Here is a 16,579-nt window from a genome sequence, read left to right on the forward strand (position 1 = left end):
GAAAGAAAGTGCTCAACGTGATCGCCTCAGTTAATCCGCACCGTTGGCCACACCGACGCCTTCCTTCTCTGCTGGCTTCTGTACTTCCAGATTTCACCCCGTGAATGAGCTGTGGAGTCTGTTTGCCACACTTTCCCTGGACAGGGCTAGATGAAGAGGGAGGAACACTCTAGGTGCTGCAGATTCAATTTCCTTCTCTCCTGCTTTAATATTTAATTCTACAAAGAAGCATTTGTGTTTCCGTCTTCTTTTAACCTCAGCGTCGTGTGTGGGCTTTTGGGTGACAGTGCTAACATTCCAGAATGTTATAATCTGCTAGGAGAGACCCAAGTACTTGCTATAGGAGTGCCAGGTGCCAGAGACTAATGGGGATGAGCTCAGGCATGGGGGTGGGGGTAGAACAGGGCGCCGGGGCCTCTCAAAGTCATGCTCCCACTTGCCTGAGTGTGCGGACCACCCGGAGATTGCCCAGCTTCAGGTACTGGTGCGGCAGCGGGTGCTGGACTGAGATTCTGCCATTCTAACTAGCACCCAGGAGAGGTCCTTATGTTGCCTAAGGCCCACTCTTGGAAGAGCAAGTACTTAAAGAATTAACATCAACAGATTAAGAATCTTATTTTGAGGATCTTCACCCACGGAGGGTCACACTGGAAGAGTAAAGGGGCACCAGTTCCAGAGGGTGGGTTCTAACCAACGGCGCCCGCCCTGCGTGCTTCTCCCAGGGGCTTTGGGTGCCTGAACGATTTGGTTTGGGGTTAACAATGCTCTCTGCCCCTTCTGTCTTAGCACCTTTGGACGTGTGGAAATCTATAATTTGCGTCCAGAGAAGGCTCCTACACTACAAGCCTGGGTGATGCGTGACCTTGAAGGACCTCCCAGGTATGTTACTACTCTGCACCCGTACATTCTCAGGGTTATTTTGGGAATTGGTCCACAAAAGAATTCACAGTCACATGAATGTGCTGAGGAAAGGCGGGCTCCAGAAACGGACTGGGCGTTATGTCCCATTTAGCTCATCCCAACCACCTCTCCATTTTATCTCTATGATAGATGCCAACCCACTTTGCAGCTTTGGCTCCCCGCGGGCCTGCGGACTCCGAGAGGCAGCCCTGCTTCTCCGCCTCGTCCCCGGGCTGTGCGGAGGCCTGCTGCCCAGAAGGGATAGGTTCAGGAGATGTCTGTAAGATCTTGTTGTCCTAACACTTTCCTCTTTCCTCCCTAGTCACACATGCTCGAGTTCCCTCATCAATGATCTGAAGTTGATTTTAGAAAAGAAGAATATCACATTTACCTGCCAGGATGACTACAGGTAATCGATTTGTTCTTGAAGAAGGTATAGCCATCTAGCCATCTGCAGGCATTTCCCGTGGGCTGTGATGGTGACCTGGGATGGCCATCTATGGTGACCTCTGTTCCTTTCCACCCCGCCCCCAGCCTAACCCAGACGTGTTCAGGGCCAGTGACCTTGTGAGGAAGATATGGGGTCCCTCCTCGGGTTGCCGCTTCTGCCCTTTCTTGGTGGTCCGCTGACACTCATAGCCCGTATCTAGGCCATGTCAGACCCGGATATACATGTTCATCCCCACATACCATTACCAAACACCCCTTCTCGGCGCTTATTTTTATGGCCTGGCAAGTGCAACAAAACTAACCTGGGCCCCCCTCCAAGTCACGCACGCCTGGACTTGCCCTTTCCCTGGGTCGTCACCGCAGGAGCGGAGCGGTGTGGGTGCTAAGTGGCCCACGCACACTGTGCTTGCTGGGGAGTGTCTCCTTTCGACGATGAACTGAACGGGGCTGTAGGTGGATCGCACCGCCTCCAGGTCTTCCTGTTTGCTTTTGCGTCCCAGGCCTCTCCGGCTGCTCCAGTGCGTGACAAATCCTGAGCATCCGTCGTGCAGATCTGTAATGTGAGCTGTCGGCGTGGCGGTTTCGGATCTCTGAGCCCCCTGCGGTGTACGTGGCCGTGCGTGATGCGGGAGGCGTGCCGGCGGAAAGCTGGGGACCTGGGGGACCCTTCTGTCATCGCGTCAGCACCAGAGATGGACGCCTTACCTCGCCGAAGTCTTAAAAAGAAATTGTGTTACTGCCATAGTTTTTATTTTGATCTCTTAACATTCAAGAAAAGATGAATCATTCTATAAAGTTGAAATGAAAATTTTACATTAGTTTACCTTTTAAAAAATTTTGTAAGAGTTTATTTGAACCCTGATGACATGTCCGGGAGCAAGATCTCAAACACTCTCTTAAGTTATCCGATTGTAGTTTTCAGCCGATGCTTTTATGTTGTTTGTGTGTTGGTAACATCCTTTCTGTTGAAGGATGACCACACCACTCCTCTCTTATTGGACCATGTAAGTAAAGAAAGGTAGATGTCTAAGCTTTTCAGAAAATGTGACATTTCCAAATGAATGACCTTGTCCCAGGATATATTTTTGTCCCCTTTTTACAGATACACTACCATGCTATCGTTGTGGGTCACGCTGGGGAAAATATTCTGTAGGCAATAAGCTACTCATGTGCTTGGTTCTTTACCTCTAACCCTTCTAATAGCTCTGTGAGGTTGATATTGTTATCTCCCGTTTGTTAGAGGAAAAGGTGGAAGAGAGGTAACATAATTCACCTAATGTCATACATGGGGTTCCAGGTAGAGGCCAGTTTGAACTCAGCTTTGTTTGATCCCAGACTACATGTGCTTTCTCTTTCTCGGCCTATAATACTAAACTGGAAGTGCCTTATGTTCTCTCTCAGGAAAGGCATGTCAGATTAAATCGAACACTAGCAGAATCTGGAATGTAATTTTTCTAGATGGCTTCAAAACGGTTACATTGTTTCCTCTTCTTCCTTTTCCTCCTGCCCCTCATGCTCAGTGTCTTACATATGTAGTCAGGAGTTAAACTATGTTGTTGTTCCTGATCCTGGCATTTCGGTTTGTCCCTTTCTCTTGTTTTCTTGGTCAGCCTCGATCAGGAATGATCACTTGTATTACCTCTCAAAGAAACAACCTTGAGCTTTGTAAATTTTGTCTTTGTATTGGTTTTCGTTCTTCTCTTTATTATTAAAGATAAAGAAATTCCTTAAAATACCTTTGGATTTTTAAATTCAGCTTTTTGCAATGGAAGTTGAGATCATTGATTTTTTTCCGGTTCATTTTCTTTTCTTATACATATATTCAGTACTATAAATTTCCCTCTGAGTACTGCTTTAGCTGCAGTTCTTAAGTTTGGTTCTAAGTTAAGTTCTTAGTTAAAAAATATTTTCCAATTTAATTCTCATTTAGAAATGTGCTGTTTAATTTTCAAACATCTGGAGATCTTTTAGTTTTATTTTAAATATAGATGCATTGAATACAAAATTATTAAACTAATTTGAGGCTCTTTGAGGGAACCCACTAGGATTGCTGGAAACAGCATACATTTTGGAGCAAGGCATTTCTGGGTTCATGTTTTGGCATCACTCTGTGATCTTGAATGAAATACTTAATGTTTCTGAATGTCAGCATCCTGGCCACTCCAATAAAGATTATACATGTATCCCCACTGAAGTGTGGTAAGAACTAAAGAAGAGGACAAAAACTGACAAACCACTGCGCCTCCTATGTGAGCGAGTCCTCAGCCAAGGTTGACTCCTTCCTGCCTGCCACTGGTTGGCAGTCCTGTTTCCTTCCAGAGCCTTGTAGCTACAGCCACTGTGGTCAGTCTGCAAACTCTTCGGTAGCCCCCTCTCCACTTCAACACGTCCTCATGGGATGTAGTGCTGGCTGGGCATGAGGCTAGGTGCTTGGGACCAGCTCTGATTAAGATTCAGACTTGCCCCAGATTTCAATGACCTCCGCCTGCAGAATGCTCTCAGCAACAGGTCCCTGCGAATCCACTGGGTGGCTAGACCGTCTTCCTCTCTGGACGGTGCCCGCCTTATTGCTTGCTGGGCTTGCTTGGTGACTCTCTGAATGTATGTTTCTTATTCACCCAGATCCACCAGGAAGTGGCTGCCTACATCAGAACAATTGTGTTCTTTGCCAAATCCTCTGGCAAAGACGAGATAGGCAGGGGGGAATCAATTCACAAGAGGTTTCTTCCAAGAAGACTCATTTGAGTGTTCAGGTCACAGTTGGTGGACACTAAGGGGGACTGGTCCCATGGTCTTCACAACCATGGGCTGCAGAGGGCCCTGGAGCCCTGGGGTGGCTGAGGGCTGGGGAGCTCTTTCCTCACGCCATTACCTCTGTATCTTTATTATCATGACCCCCATCTCTGCCTCCTGTCTCTCTGTAGTTGCCACTTGTGTATCTTTGCCATGGACCATGCAGCCATCTCTAGTCCTATGGCCTTTCTGGCTTACATATGTAAATCGATCCTCTATGTCCCTCTTTCTATAAGTGACGTCTTCACTGAATTAGCAATTGCTCATAAACCTCAGTGTTTACTCATAAACCATCTACCCTGTCTCCACCACACTGCATTCCTGTCTGCCCCAGAAAACCCTTGTATTATCCCAATGCACACCCACTATCATACTTGACCCAGAGGCCGTGGGGATAATTCAGGACCTAATTTCCCTTTTCTAACTCCCGAAGCCTCGCTATTTTCCTTCTGTCATGGTTCTTGACCTTATTTTTGAGGCACGCTTTCCAATGCAGCTCTGAAATTTTAGGCTGAATACTTGAAAAGGTATACACACACACGTGTGTGTGTGTGTGTGTGTGCATATCGTATGTACATACACACTTGCATGACACAAAAACCGTGCCTCTGAGTCCACAGCGACTCTGCATTCAGTGGGCCTTTCTCGTCACTTGCCCTGGGTCACTGTTGGTGTGGACCGGTTTAGTGCCATATCTGTGTCTCTTATATACCTGGCAGACACAGCTGGATGTACGTCAAACACTTTGGCAAAACACATTCTTTCTCTGGCTTGACAGTTTTCCGCACCCTTCGCTTTTGTTGAAACACGCTCATCCCATGTGTTCACAGCCCTGGACACAAGGGATGCAGCCAGAGAGGCATCTGCCTACCTCCTGGTGTCCCGTTCTCCCTTAAACAGTTCCTAAGGCTGTGACTTGAGTGTCTCAGGGAGAATCCGTACTGTTTCTGTGGGTTTTTAAGAAGAATCCGTACTGTTTCTGTGGGTAGAAGTTATATGTACTGGATAAATGTTACGTCTGGCAAATTAAAATTGTATAAAGTAAAATGTGAAATTAAACCTAGAGTATGATATAACTACAAAAGGTATTTTATGAATACAGTGTTAACAAATATTGTCCACAGTTTTTAACTAACAAAACAATGATTTATATGACTAAGAATCATCATTTCAATGTACATATATTTTTAAGGACCCACCAAGGAATCAGTTCCGTGTGTCTCCGTCAGAGGCAGAGGTTAGCTGGCCCTCAGTTCACACTCACAAAGCACAGAAGGTTTTGAACTGGTCCCTAGCAAGGAATTTATTCTTGAACTTGATTCACATCATTGCACATTGCCATGCTCATCTTCTGATCGAAGTGCCAGCAGCAAAAGGTAGCGAAAACCCCGGAGTTAAGAGACAGATGACCCCAGAGTTAAGAGACAGAAGAGGCATGTTCATGAACACCTGTGAATTTCCAGTTTGGAAAATGCTTATAATAGACATAAATGAGTTATATAAACAATTAAAGAATAATAAAAAGACTTTGTGGAGTCATTTTTTTTTAAGAAAAAAACAGTTGCCTCTGCAAACACCTCTTGATCTCACTTACAGGCTTTGGGAGAAGTGGGGGAGATGCTGGCCAAAGCATGTAAACTTTTAGCTATAAGATGGCTAAGCTCTGGAGCCCTAGTGTTCAGCATGGGGACTGCAGCGAGTAGCACTGCATCACGTGCTTGACCTTTGCCAGGAGGGTGGATCTCAGTGTTCTCACCGCACACACACCACAGGTAACTATGTGAAGTGATGGATATGTTAAGTAGCTCAGTTTTGGTAATCATTTCATGGAGTATACATATACTAAAATTCCACACTGGATACCTTAAATATATATTTGTTTGTCAATCATACCTCAATAAAGCTGGGGGAAAAGCTCTACGACAGTTCTCTCTGGAGTTCAAAGAAGAATTAATTAAGTTGGCGATGACATGTCAAAGGCAGCAGGCCCTCTCACCGACCCCGCCCCAAGATCAGATGATTGGGCAGCTGGAGAGACCACGGGCCACTGTCCTGGGCATGTCTTGTGGGTGGGGGAGCCGGCCCAAACTGACAGTCTATTGAAGGCCCAGAAATCCTCACTAACTCCTCTTTACCTGTTGAAACATCAAAATCAAAGGAGGATTAGGGCTCTTTGCTTTTTATTAAGATCTCAGCCCTGATCAGTGTGGCTCAGTTGGTTGGCCATTGTCCTCCTACACAGTGAGAGGTTGGCAGTTGGATTCCTGGTCAGGGCACATACCTGGGTTGCGGGGTTGGTCCCTGGTCAGGGCTTGTGTGAGAGGCGATCGATAGATGTTTCTCACGTTGATGATCCTCTCCCTCTCCCTTCCTCCCTTCCTCTCTCTATAAAAATAAATAAATAATAATAATTTAAAAACCTCAGCTTTGGGAATCACCAAACACACCTCTGTCCTCTACTGAGGAAACCCACCTTGAGACCCCCCAGGCATCTGTGTTGACACAGTGAAATGTATGAGTCTCAACTGGTACATAAACGTGAACCACTTGAGGTCTTGATGCGAGATGCAGACCTGCAAAGAAGAGAACCCTAACATGCATCGCACCAGACACTGCACGCAAGTGTCAGCCAGTGATCTCAGCTGTAGTGACAGAGCACAAGTCTGGCTGGAAATGCACTTTCCAGAGAATATCAGGAGCTTACAGGTTCTCCAGGAGGACAATACACTTTTGGAAGCCTCTTAGAGAAGTTGTTCTTGTCCCAAGGACACTCAGATGTCACTTTGTCACTGGGAGACGTGGCCACTGCTGTTTCTGGGACTAGAAGTAAGCAAAGTGGGTGATGCACAGTTCACAGTGGATGGCACGTGAAGCCTCAGGTTCATGGCTGCAGATCCACCTGGTGCGCAGGGCCTGATACATGGGAAGTCTTGGAACAGACCTCAGTGTTTCTACCTGTGAGATGGGGTGATGATAGTGCCCACCTCTGGGTTCTCTCGGGCGTTAAGCAAGATGATAGAAGTACAAATCTCAGGATGGTGCTTGACACTTAGGAAGAGCTCTATTACGGTTCATTTCTTTAATTAAAAAAATGTTGAAACCTGTTTTTATTCTAGAGGAAATTCCCTGGCAAGCTTACTTGGTTTAGAAGCTCAGACCCTGGGAGTAATGGAGCAGAGGGTAAGGCATGGCCCTCGTGACAGTTGTTGAACAATGAAACTCCAGGAGCAGCCCGAGACCCAGACATGAAGCCACAGCTGGTGGAAGGCAAATCCGACGGATCGCAGGGAGACTTCTCCCTCCCTTCCCCCATCCCGAGTCACTGCTACCCAGGATCTCCGCCGCATGCTGGCAAGACTTGGTCTGTTCTGTTCAGTGCTTTATCCTTCACCCTGGCACACGGCAGACACTCAAAGTTTATTCGTCCTCAGAGCTCCCGTCGCCACGACCCTCTGCTCCGTTCTTGCCTCTGCGCTGCAGCCCCCTGCTCCGGGCTTGACTTTGCTGGCTGCTTCAGCCTCGCTGTGGAACAACTGATTTACTGATATTCCTTCCATCGCCAATATTAATCAATTCTTTTCCTGGATAGAGTCTAGTCTTTGACTAGAAGGGAAAGAAAGGCAATGTGTGGTTTTAAAAGTATGTGATAGAGATATATTTTATCTGCATAAATTGTGTATGGAAAGAAAACTGGTAGAATTGGACAGAAAGCTGCATAAATGATAATGAAGTGTTTGACAGTGTAGGGTGACATGGGATTTTCCTCTCAAGTTAATGTAAAACTCGGGTAAGATATTAAGTCCACGAGAGTTTACTGGGTTGGGCACACACATGTGTGTTTTCAATCAGAAACTTGAATGTGAATTTGAAACTTGAGAGCCAGGTAGGTGCGTTTTTCCATGCCTGTCCCATTCAGCAGAGTCAGGACTTGGGTGCATTAAAAGAGTCACTGAGGACATGAAACTTAAGGAGACGTGAGTCTCCTGGTGCTTAGTCGAGGGAGAGTCCCCAGCTTCGGATTCCTCACCTGTAAAGAGAAGACCGTGCCCACCTGCTGCACCTGCTGAGCTGCCAGGGGTAGCACTTCGACCCCAGAGCACAGGGCAGGCACTGGAAACAGAGTCCCGTGGGTCCATGCAAGCTGCCCAAGGCCACATTCAGCTGGCATCGGAAGTTCTTAAAGTTGAAGATTGACGGAAGGCGGTGGTGCAACCCTTTGCAGAGTGGGAGAAGGAGAGAGAGAAAGGCCCGCCGTCATGCTCCGAAGGGTCATGGTGGACAGAGGCCCCCATGTCCAGACAGACAGAAAAGCAGCACGGGGGGTGGGGGAGAAAATGGTGTGGCCCATGGAACTAGGTTCAAATCCCAGCTCTGGCATTTACTGAAGCTCTCGGGAACCATGGGCCAGGCGTTCCTGTGTAGTCCCCGAGAAGGCACAAGTGAAAAGGGTTAGTAACGGCAGCCACTAAAGGGCCTGCTGTGCCTACTGCTCTCACCTGGGGTGGGGTCAGACGGCAGTAAGTGGTCCTCACTCCCAGGGGAGATCAGAAACCCTTACCTAGGATATACACTCTTACGGTCGTCTCTGGCCTGGTTTTCATATCACCCAAGGTTCTCTCTCAGTCACATGGGGCATCTCTCTCAGTGACAGAAAGATAGGATTCATGGCAAAACATTCTACTCGAGTCCTACAGTGAGCAAGTCGCGTCACCCTTCCAAGCCTCAGTTTTCTCTCGCGTGTAATGGGAATGACATCTTAGTTTACCTCACAGAGAGGATACGTGAGCGAACAAGCAAATGCAGAAAGTGTTAGGAAAAGCATGGGACAAAGGTGAGTTGTTGCTGTGGTGGTGATGATGACGATATGATTTTTTTTTCAGTATCATCTTGTAATTTGGGGCAAAAATAGAATTTTTATAAACCTGGCTCTATTTAAAATGCCCTTCTAAGCTGAGTATGTAAAGGAAAGCTACAGCAAATATTCAAGGTCAGTAAAATACCAGAAGACCTAGTAAGCGTTGTCACAGCCTGTGTGTAAACTGAAATACAAGGATGACCAGAAGAGGGAGTCAGGAGCCTGTTTGCCTACCTCCCCAGAGTGGGCTTGACAATGTCACCAGGTACAGACACAATAGCATTTATAGGTTGGATCTGATTCATGTTCTGTGTGCTCTTGGAATTCAATGCGTTAAATATGAGGCTGCCCAGAAGGCATCCAGCCATGCAATATGAAAATACAGACATTTATTGAAGAAGATACAAGATACAAGAAGCATTGCACATAAAACAACGATGCCTCAGTCCCCTTCAAAGTAGGCACCTTGGGACCTCACATAGCTCTTCCAATAACCATCAGCTGCCCCATCATATTGCCCTGAAATCTCACTGATGGTCTGAAATTTCTCTTTCAAAGGTGATTTTAATTTTAGGAAAAGCCAGAAGTCACAGGGTGCCAAATCTGGGCTATAGGGGAGCTGAGTCACCTGGGTGATTTGATGTTTTGCCAAAAAGCTCTGCACGAGACACGATATGTTAGCAGGCGTGTTGTTGTGATGAAGCTGCCAATCACCAGCTGCCAATCACCAGCTGCGGCCTGCTGAATCATCCCAATAGTTTCCACGGAGGAGTGTTCAAGCTTAACACAAAATCCGATACAGATTTGTTGCTTCACTCGCTTAGTCATTGTGAATGTGATGGCCACACAGTACACATGCTCACTCAACAGTGTCTGCTGCCCCCACTGACTAGTACAGTGAGGTTGTCATTGTTCCTGCCTGTGCATTCCAGTCACTCTCCTTGGCTGCCAGGTTGCATCAGTGTCTCAAAAACCCTTCTTGTCAAATTAACAATGGCTGGACTTTTTCCAGACAGACCTCGTATATATAAACACTAACTCTGATTTTAAGGAGCCTGTTTAAATGGGTAGGTCACCTATGTGAGATGCCATGTTTCAACTGCTTTTCCTCACTAATTCCTGCCCGGGGCAGTCTCCCCCGCTGTCTGCTTTCTCTAGAGGAACTCCTTCATGCCTTCGTAGTGCCCAGCACGTCTCTTCTACTCCAACCCTTGACCAAGTGTCAACCCCACATCCAAACCAACAGAAAATCCCATTGACTCAACCTCCAAAACCTGACCACATCTCCCCACCACGGTCAAGCCCCTAATTTCCTCATATTCTTGCAAAGGCCTCCTTGATGCAGACACCGGCCTGCAGTGTCCGAGTCATTATGGATGAAATGAGACATTCACACGGACTACTGAGTCCGGTGGAGGAAAAGGGACAGCATGGCTTTTCTCTCCAGGGGAGCAAAACCAATGGCCTCCGCCATGACAGGCCTTTATTTCTCGCCTCTGCACATTACACGATGGGCCTCATTTACTATGCACAGGTTCGCTCTAGGGGGTTGCCTTTTACAGAAAACAAAGGAGCCAATACCGCTAATCACATCACAGAAGAGGGACATTTGCCAATGAAAAGGCAAAAGTGGTTGAACCGGTTACACTCATCCTTGGAAGGTTTAGCATGGATTTTAGGAAGTTACTTTGCAGTAAATGTCCTCAATTCAGAGTGAGGGAGTTCTTTTTTGCAAGTGCAAGACTCAAAGCGGCCTACGCACATTGCAGGCCTGATTCCCCACTGGAGAACCTATCTGTGGGTGTGGGTCCTGTGCATCTCTGAGTGGGAGCCGGGTCCACGCCACGCAGAGCGGTCTCCTACACCTCCTGACCAGTTTCCCGCTCCTTCCTCCCTCGTGGCACATTCACCCAAGAGCAGCAAGAATGGCATTTCTGAAACAAAACATAGACCACATCACACCCCAGGTCAAGGCTCTCCACTGGCTCCTCAGGGCACTCAGGCCGAAATGGTCGAGGAGCCCTGTGAGGCCCTCCTCCTCCTCCCCCATCCACACCTCCCTGCCTTCATCTCCTCCTTTCTCTCCTTCCGTCATCTGCGCCGGCCAGACTGGCCTCCTCGCTGCTCGGTGCTCCCCGCCCAGGGCCTTGCGCTGCCTTCTCCCCGGCCCTGGGACACTTCCCCAGGTATCCACCTGCATGGTGGGTCTCTTCCCTCCTCACGTCTTGGCTGAAACGCCTCCTCTCCGGCGATGTCTTCCTTGACCATCCTATACGCCTTGTCCTCTTCCATGCTTCCTACAGCCTTCTGCCCCTTCTCTGCTTTAGTTTTCTCCATGTTTACTCACTGAAAACTTCCACGGCGCTTCCTGCGTCCCGCATACAATCCTGAGTACTCTCAAGGTGTGGTGCTGAGTTCTCACACAAATCCACATGAGGTGGGCCTCACCGTTCTCTGAGTTTCATGGGTGAGGAAGCTCAGGGACAGGAAAGTGGGCAACCTGACCAAGTCCTGGGGTTGGTGTCGGGTGGGGTCTTGCTCTGCACACCCCCTCCTAACTCCACCTGGCTGCCTCTCGTTGCACTCAGTGCGTGGGACACGGGAGTTCAGGATTTACTTGCTCACTGTCTGCCTCCCTCGCTAGAAGGCAGGTCCTGGTGCCCTCCTCCCAGGGACGGTTCAGAACAACGGTCTGTTTACGTGTCTCTTCTACCACCTCTGAGCTTTTAGAAGACAGACACTCTATCACTCTCATCACTTTAGTTCCAATAACATAGTGCTTATTGCTGGAAACTTAAATATATTTTAAAAAAAAACAAGTCGGAAGGTCCTCTGCTGGCGGAATTCCCTCTGCTCAGGGGAGGTCGGTCTTGGTTCTGTTCAGACCTTCAGCTGACTGCACGGAGCCCACCCCTACTAGGGAGGGCCATCTGGTCTACTCCAAGTCCACCAATTTCAATGTTAACCTCGTTTACAAAAATCCCTCTCTCAGAAACAGTCAAAACATTGTTTGGCCAAATATCTGACCACTGCTGCCCAGGCAAGTTGACACATAAAAATTTGCTACCACAGCACTCGATCCTCATCATGGCCGGACAGAGGAGGCTACTCCCCCCGAGTGCAGATGAGGGAACTGGAGTTCTGAGAAGTTAAATCATTTATACAAAAAAAACGAAACAACAACAAAAAACAGGGGCACAGCTGGCATTCAAACCCAAGCCTGTTTGCCTCCCCAATTCATTTCTTCACCCATGTCTGATACTTCCTGATGCTTGGTATGAATGCTGCTATCTGATAAAGGCGAGACGCAAGTTAGGAGTAGATTCCGGGATCGAGGCAGCCAGCTGCAGAATACAGAGCTCCAGGGCAGACGCCCAGAGCGCACTCCCCAAGGAGATATTATGGTCCAAGCTGCCCTTACATGGACTGCATCGCGCATGCACCTTTCCTGAGCCAAGCAAGGCAGCGACCTAAGGAACCAGGGAATCGTTTTCCCACACCCGGACCTTTTCCAGGCTCTGCTCCCTTCTAGTGAACACATATTTACCAGGCACTTTCTGCACCCAGGCATGGTGCTTGGGAGCCGTGGGTAGAGAGGCGTGTGAGACACATCCTCGGCACCAAGCGGCTAGCTGTGAGCCTAGTCGGGGAGAAAGGCAAGTGCAGGGCTGGGAACGGAGCCCTTTGGGAAACCAGGGAAGACTCCCCTTGCCTCTGGCCTCTGTGACTCTGGGGTCCTGGCCTCTCCCTGGGTTTTGTATCTGTGGAGCCTGGCACACTGCCCAGTACATAGTAGGTGTTCAATAAATGCCCACTGCATGTATGCATGGGTGAGGGAATAAAGGAAATTATTTATCTATACATCTGTACCCTTGAGGGCAGAGACAATAGCTAACAATGTGGGCTTACCACTTGGACTCTGTGACTTTAAAGCCCAGCCGCCCCTCTTACTGGCGGCTGGGATATGATCTCTCCAAGGATCAGGGTCTTTGACACAATGGTACTAACAGCACTTATCACGGAGACCCTGTGGGGCCGAAGGAGTAAGGAAACCAAGTGCTCAGGGGAGTACCCAGCACAGTCAACACTCTGCAAACAGGAACTATTTCACTGTCACTGTCATCATTAATTTCTGCCTTCCTGGTGCCTAGCAGGACTCAATAAGCCATTGTGGGCAATAAATGGGTTCCTCAATTAACTTATCTCGGGCCACTGGCGGGCAGGGGGACAGGCACATCCTCCCTTTCTTTCTCTCCCTGGATCGTCCATCTCATCTCACTGTCACGTCCCTGTCAGGAGCCCTTGCTAGTCCGTGAAACCTTGGAGATCAAGGTCGTGGAATATGGAAGTTTGGTGCAGTGAGGATGCAGACCTGGTATTCCTTTTCCTCGCCAGCTTCCGCCTAAGCCCTCAGCGAGTCCCATCTCTTGACGAGTCCAGAGTGAGGGAGAAATTAGCTGGAGGGGAGAGAGGGCAGGGCAGCGTCTCGCCCCCCTTCGCAGGCGTCTCTGCCGTGTTAGTTGTCTCCCTGAAGCACAGTCCGTCCGTTAAGAGATCGTCAGCCAGGCTAGTCCCACCCGGGAAAGGCCCACTCTCTATAACCGGCTCCCAGCCCTCCACCGGGCCATCGGGACCCTTTTGGATAACTGGCTCCCCTTGATTTTTCACACACTGTCTCTTCAGTGGTAGAAATGCTTCCAGTTCGTAAGAAGAACGTGTCTTACGCTTTAGGCGTCTCTGCATGAAGGCAGATGTGTGGAAGCGGAGACCGACTTCAGAAAATCGCTGAGATACTGTGGAACAGTGCTGTGTGGCCTTGGGTGAGTCACTTCACTTCTCTGGGCTTCGATTTTCCCATCTGTACAACGAGGGGGCTGGACAAGGTGTTTGCTTCGATCATTCTTGCTCTAAAAGCCTGTGATCCTTACTTAAACCACAGTCAATAAATCCTTCATGTGTGGGGGGGGAATGGTGCCTTAGGGAGATGAGTCTAGCAGTAGCTTGTTGGATAGACTGAGCAATCTGGGAAACCTTGTAAAAGAGAAAACCATGGTGGTACTGCTCATCAGTGTCAAGGAAGGGGATCTTGATAAGGGTTTAAGACTTGGGAAAATTTAGCTTAAGGTAAATAGTCATAAATCTAGCAAGTAATGTGTATGTTAAGTTTTTGTTTCAGTAAGTACAGATAAGGCCCATCCTGGCATCTGGGATTCGGCAGTTGACCTCCTGGGTCACTGGATGGAGATGACCTCTTGGAGACGTCTATACCAGGAAGAAGCAAGTGACTACCCTTCCCCCTTGGAGGCAACTGTTGAATTTCAAAGGCTTTCGCTGACACCTTGTTTGCCCTCCCCCAACCCGCTTATAAAAGATCTGGCCGGGAAAGAAAGAGTAAGATGGTTTGTTAGGGTATGAACCCGCCATCTTCTCAGATCACCGGACATCTGAATAAGGCACCTATAAAAGATTCAATCTCTGTCATTGCTTATTGGATTTGGTAGTGACAGGCAGCCCGAACGCCAGTGTCTTTTCCGGTTACAATCTCTCGTTTTGTTCACAGTCCAAGAAAGTGAAGTGCCCAAAGCCTCCCCTTCCCTGCCATATGCCATCTGATACCCAGCTAGCTTCCAGCGATCCGTAGCAATGATTTCCACCTTCCCTAATCAGGGGTGCCCAACCTAAGCAATGTTCTAATGAACACTCTATGATTTCCTTGAAAGTGATGAACATTGCTATTTCCCAGAAGTCCTTGCTATGCTTTAGTTTGTTCAAAGACCAGAGAAAGCTGGGAACACTCCTTAAAGGGATCAGCTCTCCTGGCTTCTCGTGACCCATCCCCTGTGTTACACACCTGGTTCAATGAGATTAGACAGTGCCGCTCTGGATGTGACGGGGCGTGGTCTCACCCACAAGGCCAGATTCACATCTGGAAGGCGTCAACTTATCTTTACATCTCAGCTGTTATCTTGGCTGGGCAGAAATTCATTAGCCACTGGAAAATCTTACATAAAAAATCCATGCTTCAATGAACTTGCAGGTATTCTTGTTCAGTCAAAAGTTTTGCCTGAGAGAGGTAGCAAAATATATTTATTTGAGTCAAGAAAGTAAAAAACTAAACCAATATGTTTTGGGGGGAAGGAATTATATTGTAAAATATTTTGCCCATGATTTTTCCTTTTAGCCCTAGAGTGACAATATATTGATTTTTCTCTGAGTTGAAAACCAGATATAGCCAGTTAAGAATGAATTCCAAATAAACATGTGGCAAAGAAAAAGTAATGGATATAATCCTTGGATGACAGGTTCTAGACGGGAGAAATGAAAACATTAGGGTGTGGTCCCAAACTCTTAGGTCTAGGCTCTGCCTTTTCTGGTGTCTACAGCGATTTTGTCAAAGGCCCAATTCTGGGAAAACTGTAAGTTTCTTTTGTCATGTAATCTATGTGAGGTCAAGGGGAAGTACTGTATCTAAGAGTTCCCTTTTCTCAGTTTCAAAATGAAAATGATTTAGAAAATACTTGAGCTAGTTTTTCAGCTCTAAAGAATTAATAACAACTCTGCATATTCCAAATCTTGAAACTCAGAATTCTCTCACTTCTGTGAAACTGACACATCTTATTTTTGTGTCTTGGGCTTTTCAGGGAATGGAGAGAAGAATTTGAGGTACCATGTACTATCCATGTAATATAAATATGAAGCAAATGTTTATGGAAATATTTGATATAATGTACATTTGTTTATGTAAGGCTTATTTATAAAATGATTTTTTATGACTTTGTACATGGAATCACAAAACAAAATTTGGGAAAAATGCTAAAAAGAAGAAAAAAAATCACTTCTAATTCCATCACCCAGGGTTAATCACCATTTTCATACTTTTGGTGTAATGCTGAACTCAATGCCTGATATAAAATAGATACATACAAAATATTAGTTTATTGACTACCTCCTCAAGTCTATTATTATTAAATGTATGTACTTATAAATGATTTAAATTGCAATCATTCATAGCCTGTGAAGTGTTTTGTAACCAGCTAGTTAATATACACCTGAAAATTACCAGCCAAAATGAGTTCTTTTCAAAACAGCACCCTTGCAATACTTCCGTGACTCACAACAAGTTCATAGAAGTTTTCCTCTGAACCAGCCCGAGGCACGTGTGTGTCGCAGGTCAGGTTCCCTGGGAAAGAGACTTGGGGAAGAGGATCTGAGGGCAGAAATTGACTGTGTGCTCTTGAGATCAGTACTGTGGGAGGGAGGCAGAAAAGTCGGGATTGGGAGAAAGGAGACGTGTGGTTGAGGAGTACTCCTCCGCCACAAGAAAAGGACGAAGTCTGATTTTTAGGCAAGTCCTTCAACCTAGTATTTACCAATTATAAGGCTGATATTTGATTTTTCGTCTTCCTTAATTCTTCAAATATTTCTCAACTGGGGTGCTATTTCTTGGGCCCTTAAAGCCTTCCGACATGTTTGTTAGGGGACGTTTGGAAACTCCAGAGAAGAACAACGGAGAAATAACATCCATAGTTCATCAAGCAAGAACTAAGTTTGGTATATTTCCTCCTGTTCATTTTTATTTTT

The 16,579-nt window shown here is 47.1% G+C and overlaps 1 protein-coding gene across 1 annotated transcript in view; it reads left to right on the forward strand.

Annotated features, from left to right (window-relative positions):
- Positions 1–5,670, forward strand: part of CD38 (CD38 molecule) — a 38,647-nt gene extending 32,977 nt beyond the window's left edge. Inside the window, exons 6-8 of the mRNA XM_045834472.1 lie at positions 787–879; positions 1,223–1,309; positions 1,851–5,670. Coding sequence (XP_045690428.1) covers positions 787–879; positions 1,223–1,309; positions 1,851–1,914 — 244 coding nt within the window. The 3' untranslated portion in view covers positions 1,915–5,670. The remainder of the gene's footprint in view (positions 1–786; positions 880–1,222; positions 1,310–1,850) is intronic.
- The last annotated feature ends 10,909 nt before the right edge of the window (positions 5,671–16,579 follow it).

Source organism: Phyllostomus hastatus, unplaced genomic scaffold, assembly GCF_019186645.2.
Source record: "Phyllostomus hastatus isolate PE091 unplaced genomic scaffold, TTU_PhHast_1.1 phas_contig_196, whole genome shotgun sequence".
NCBI lineage: Eukaryota > Metazoa > Chordata > Mammalia > Chiroptera > Phyllostomidae > Phyllostomus > Phyllostomus hastatus.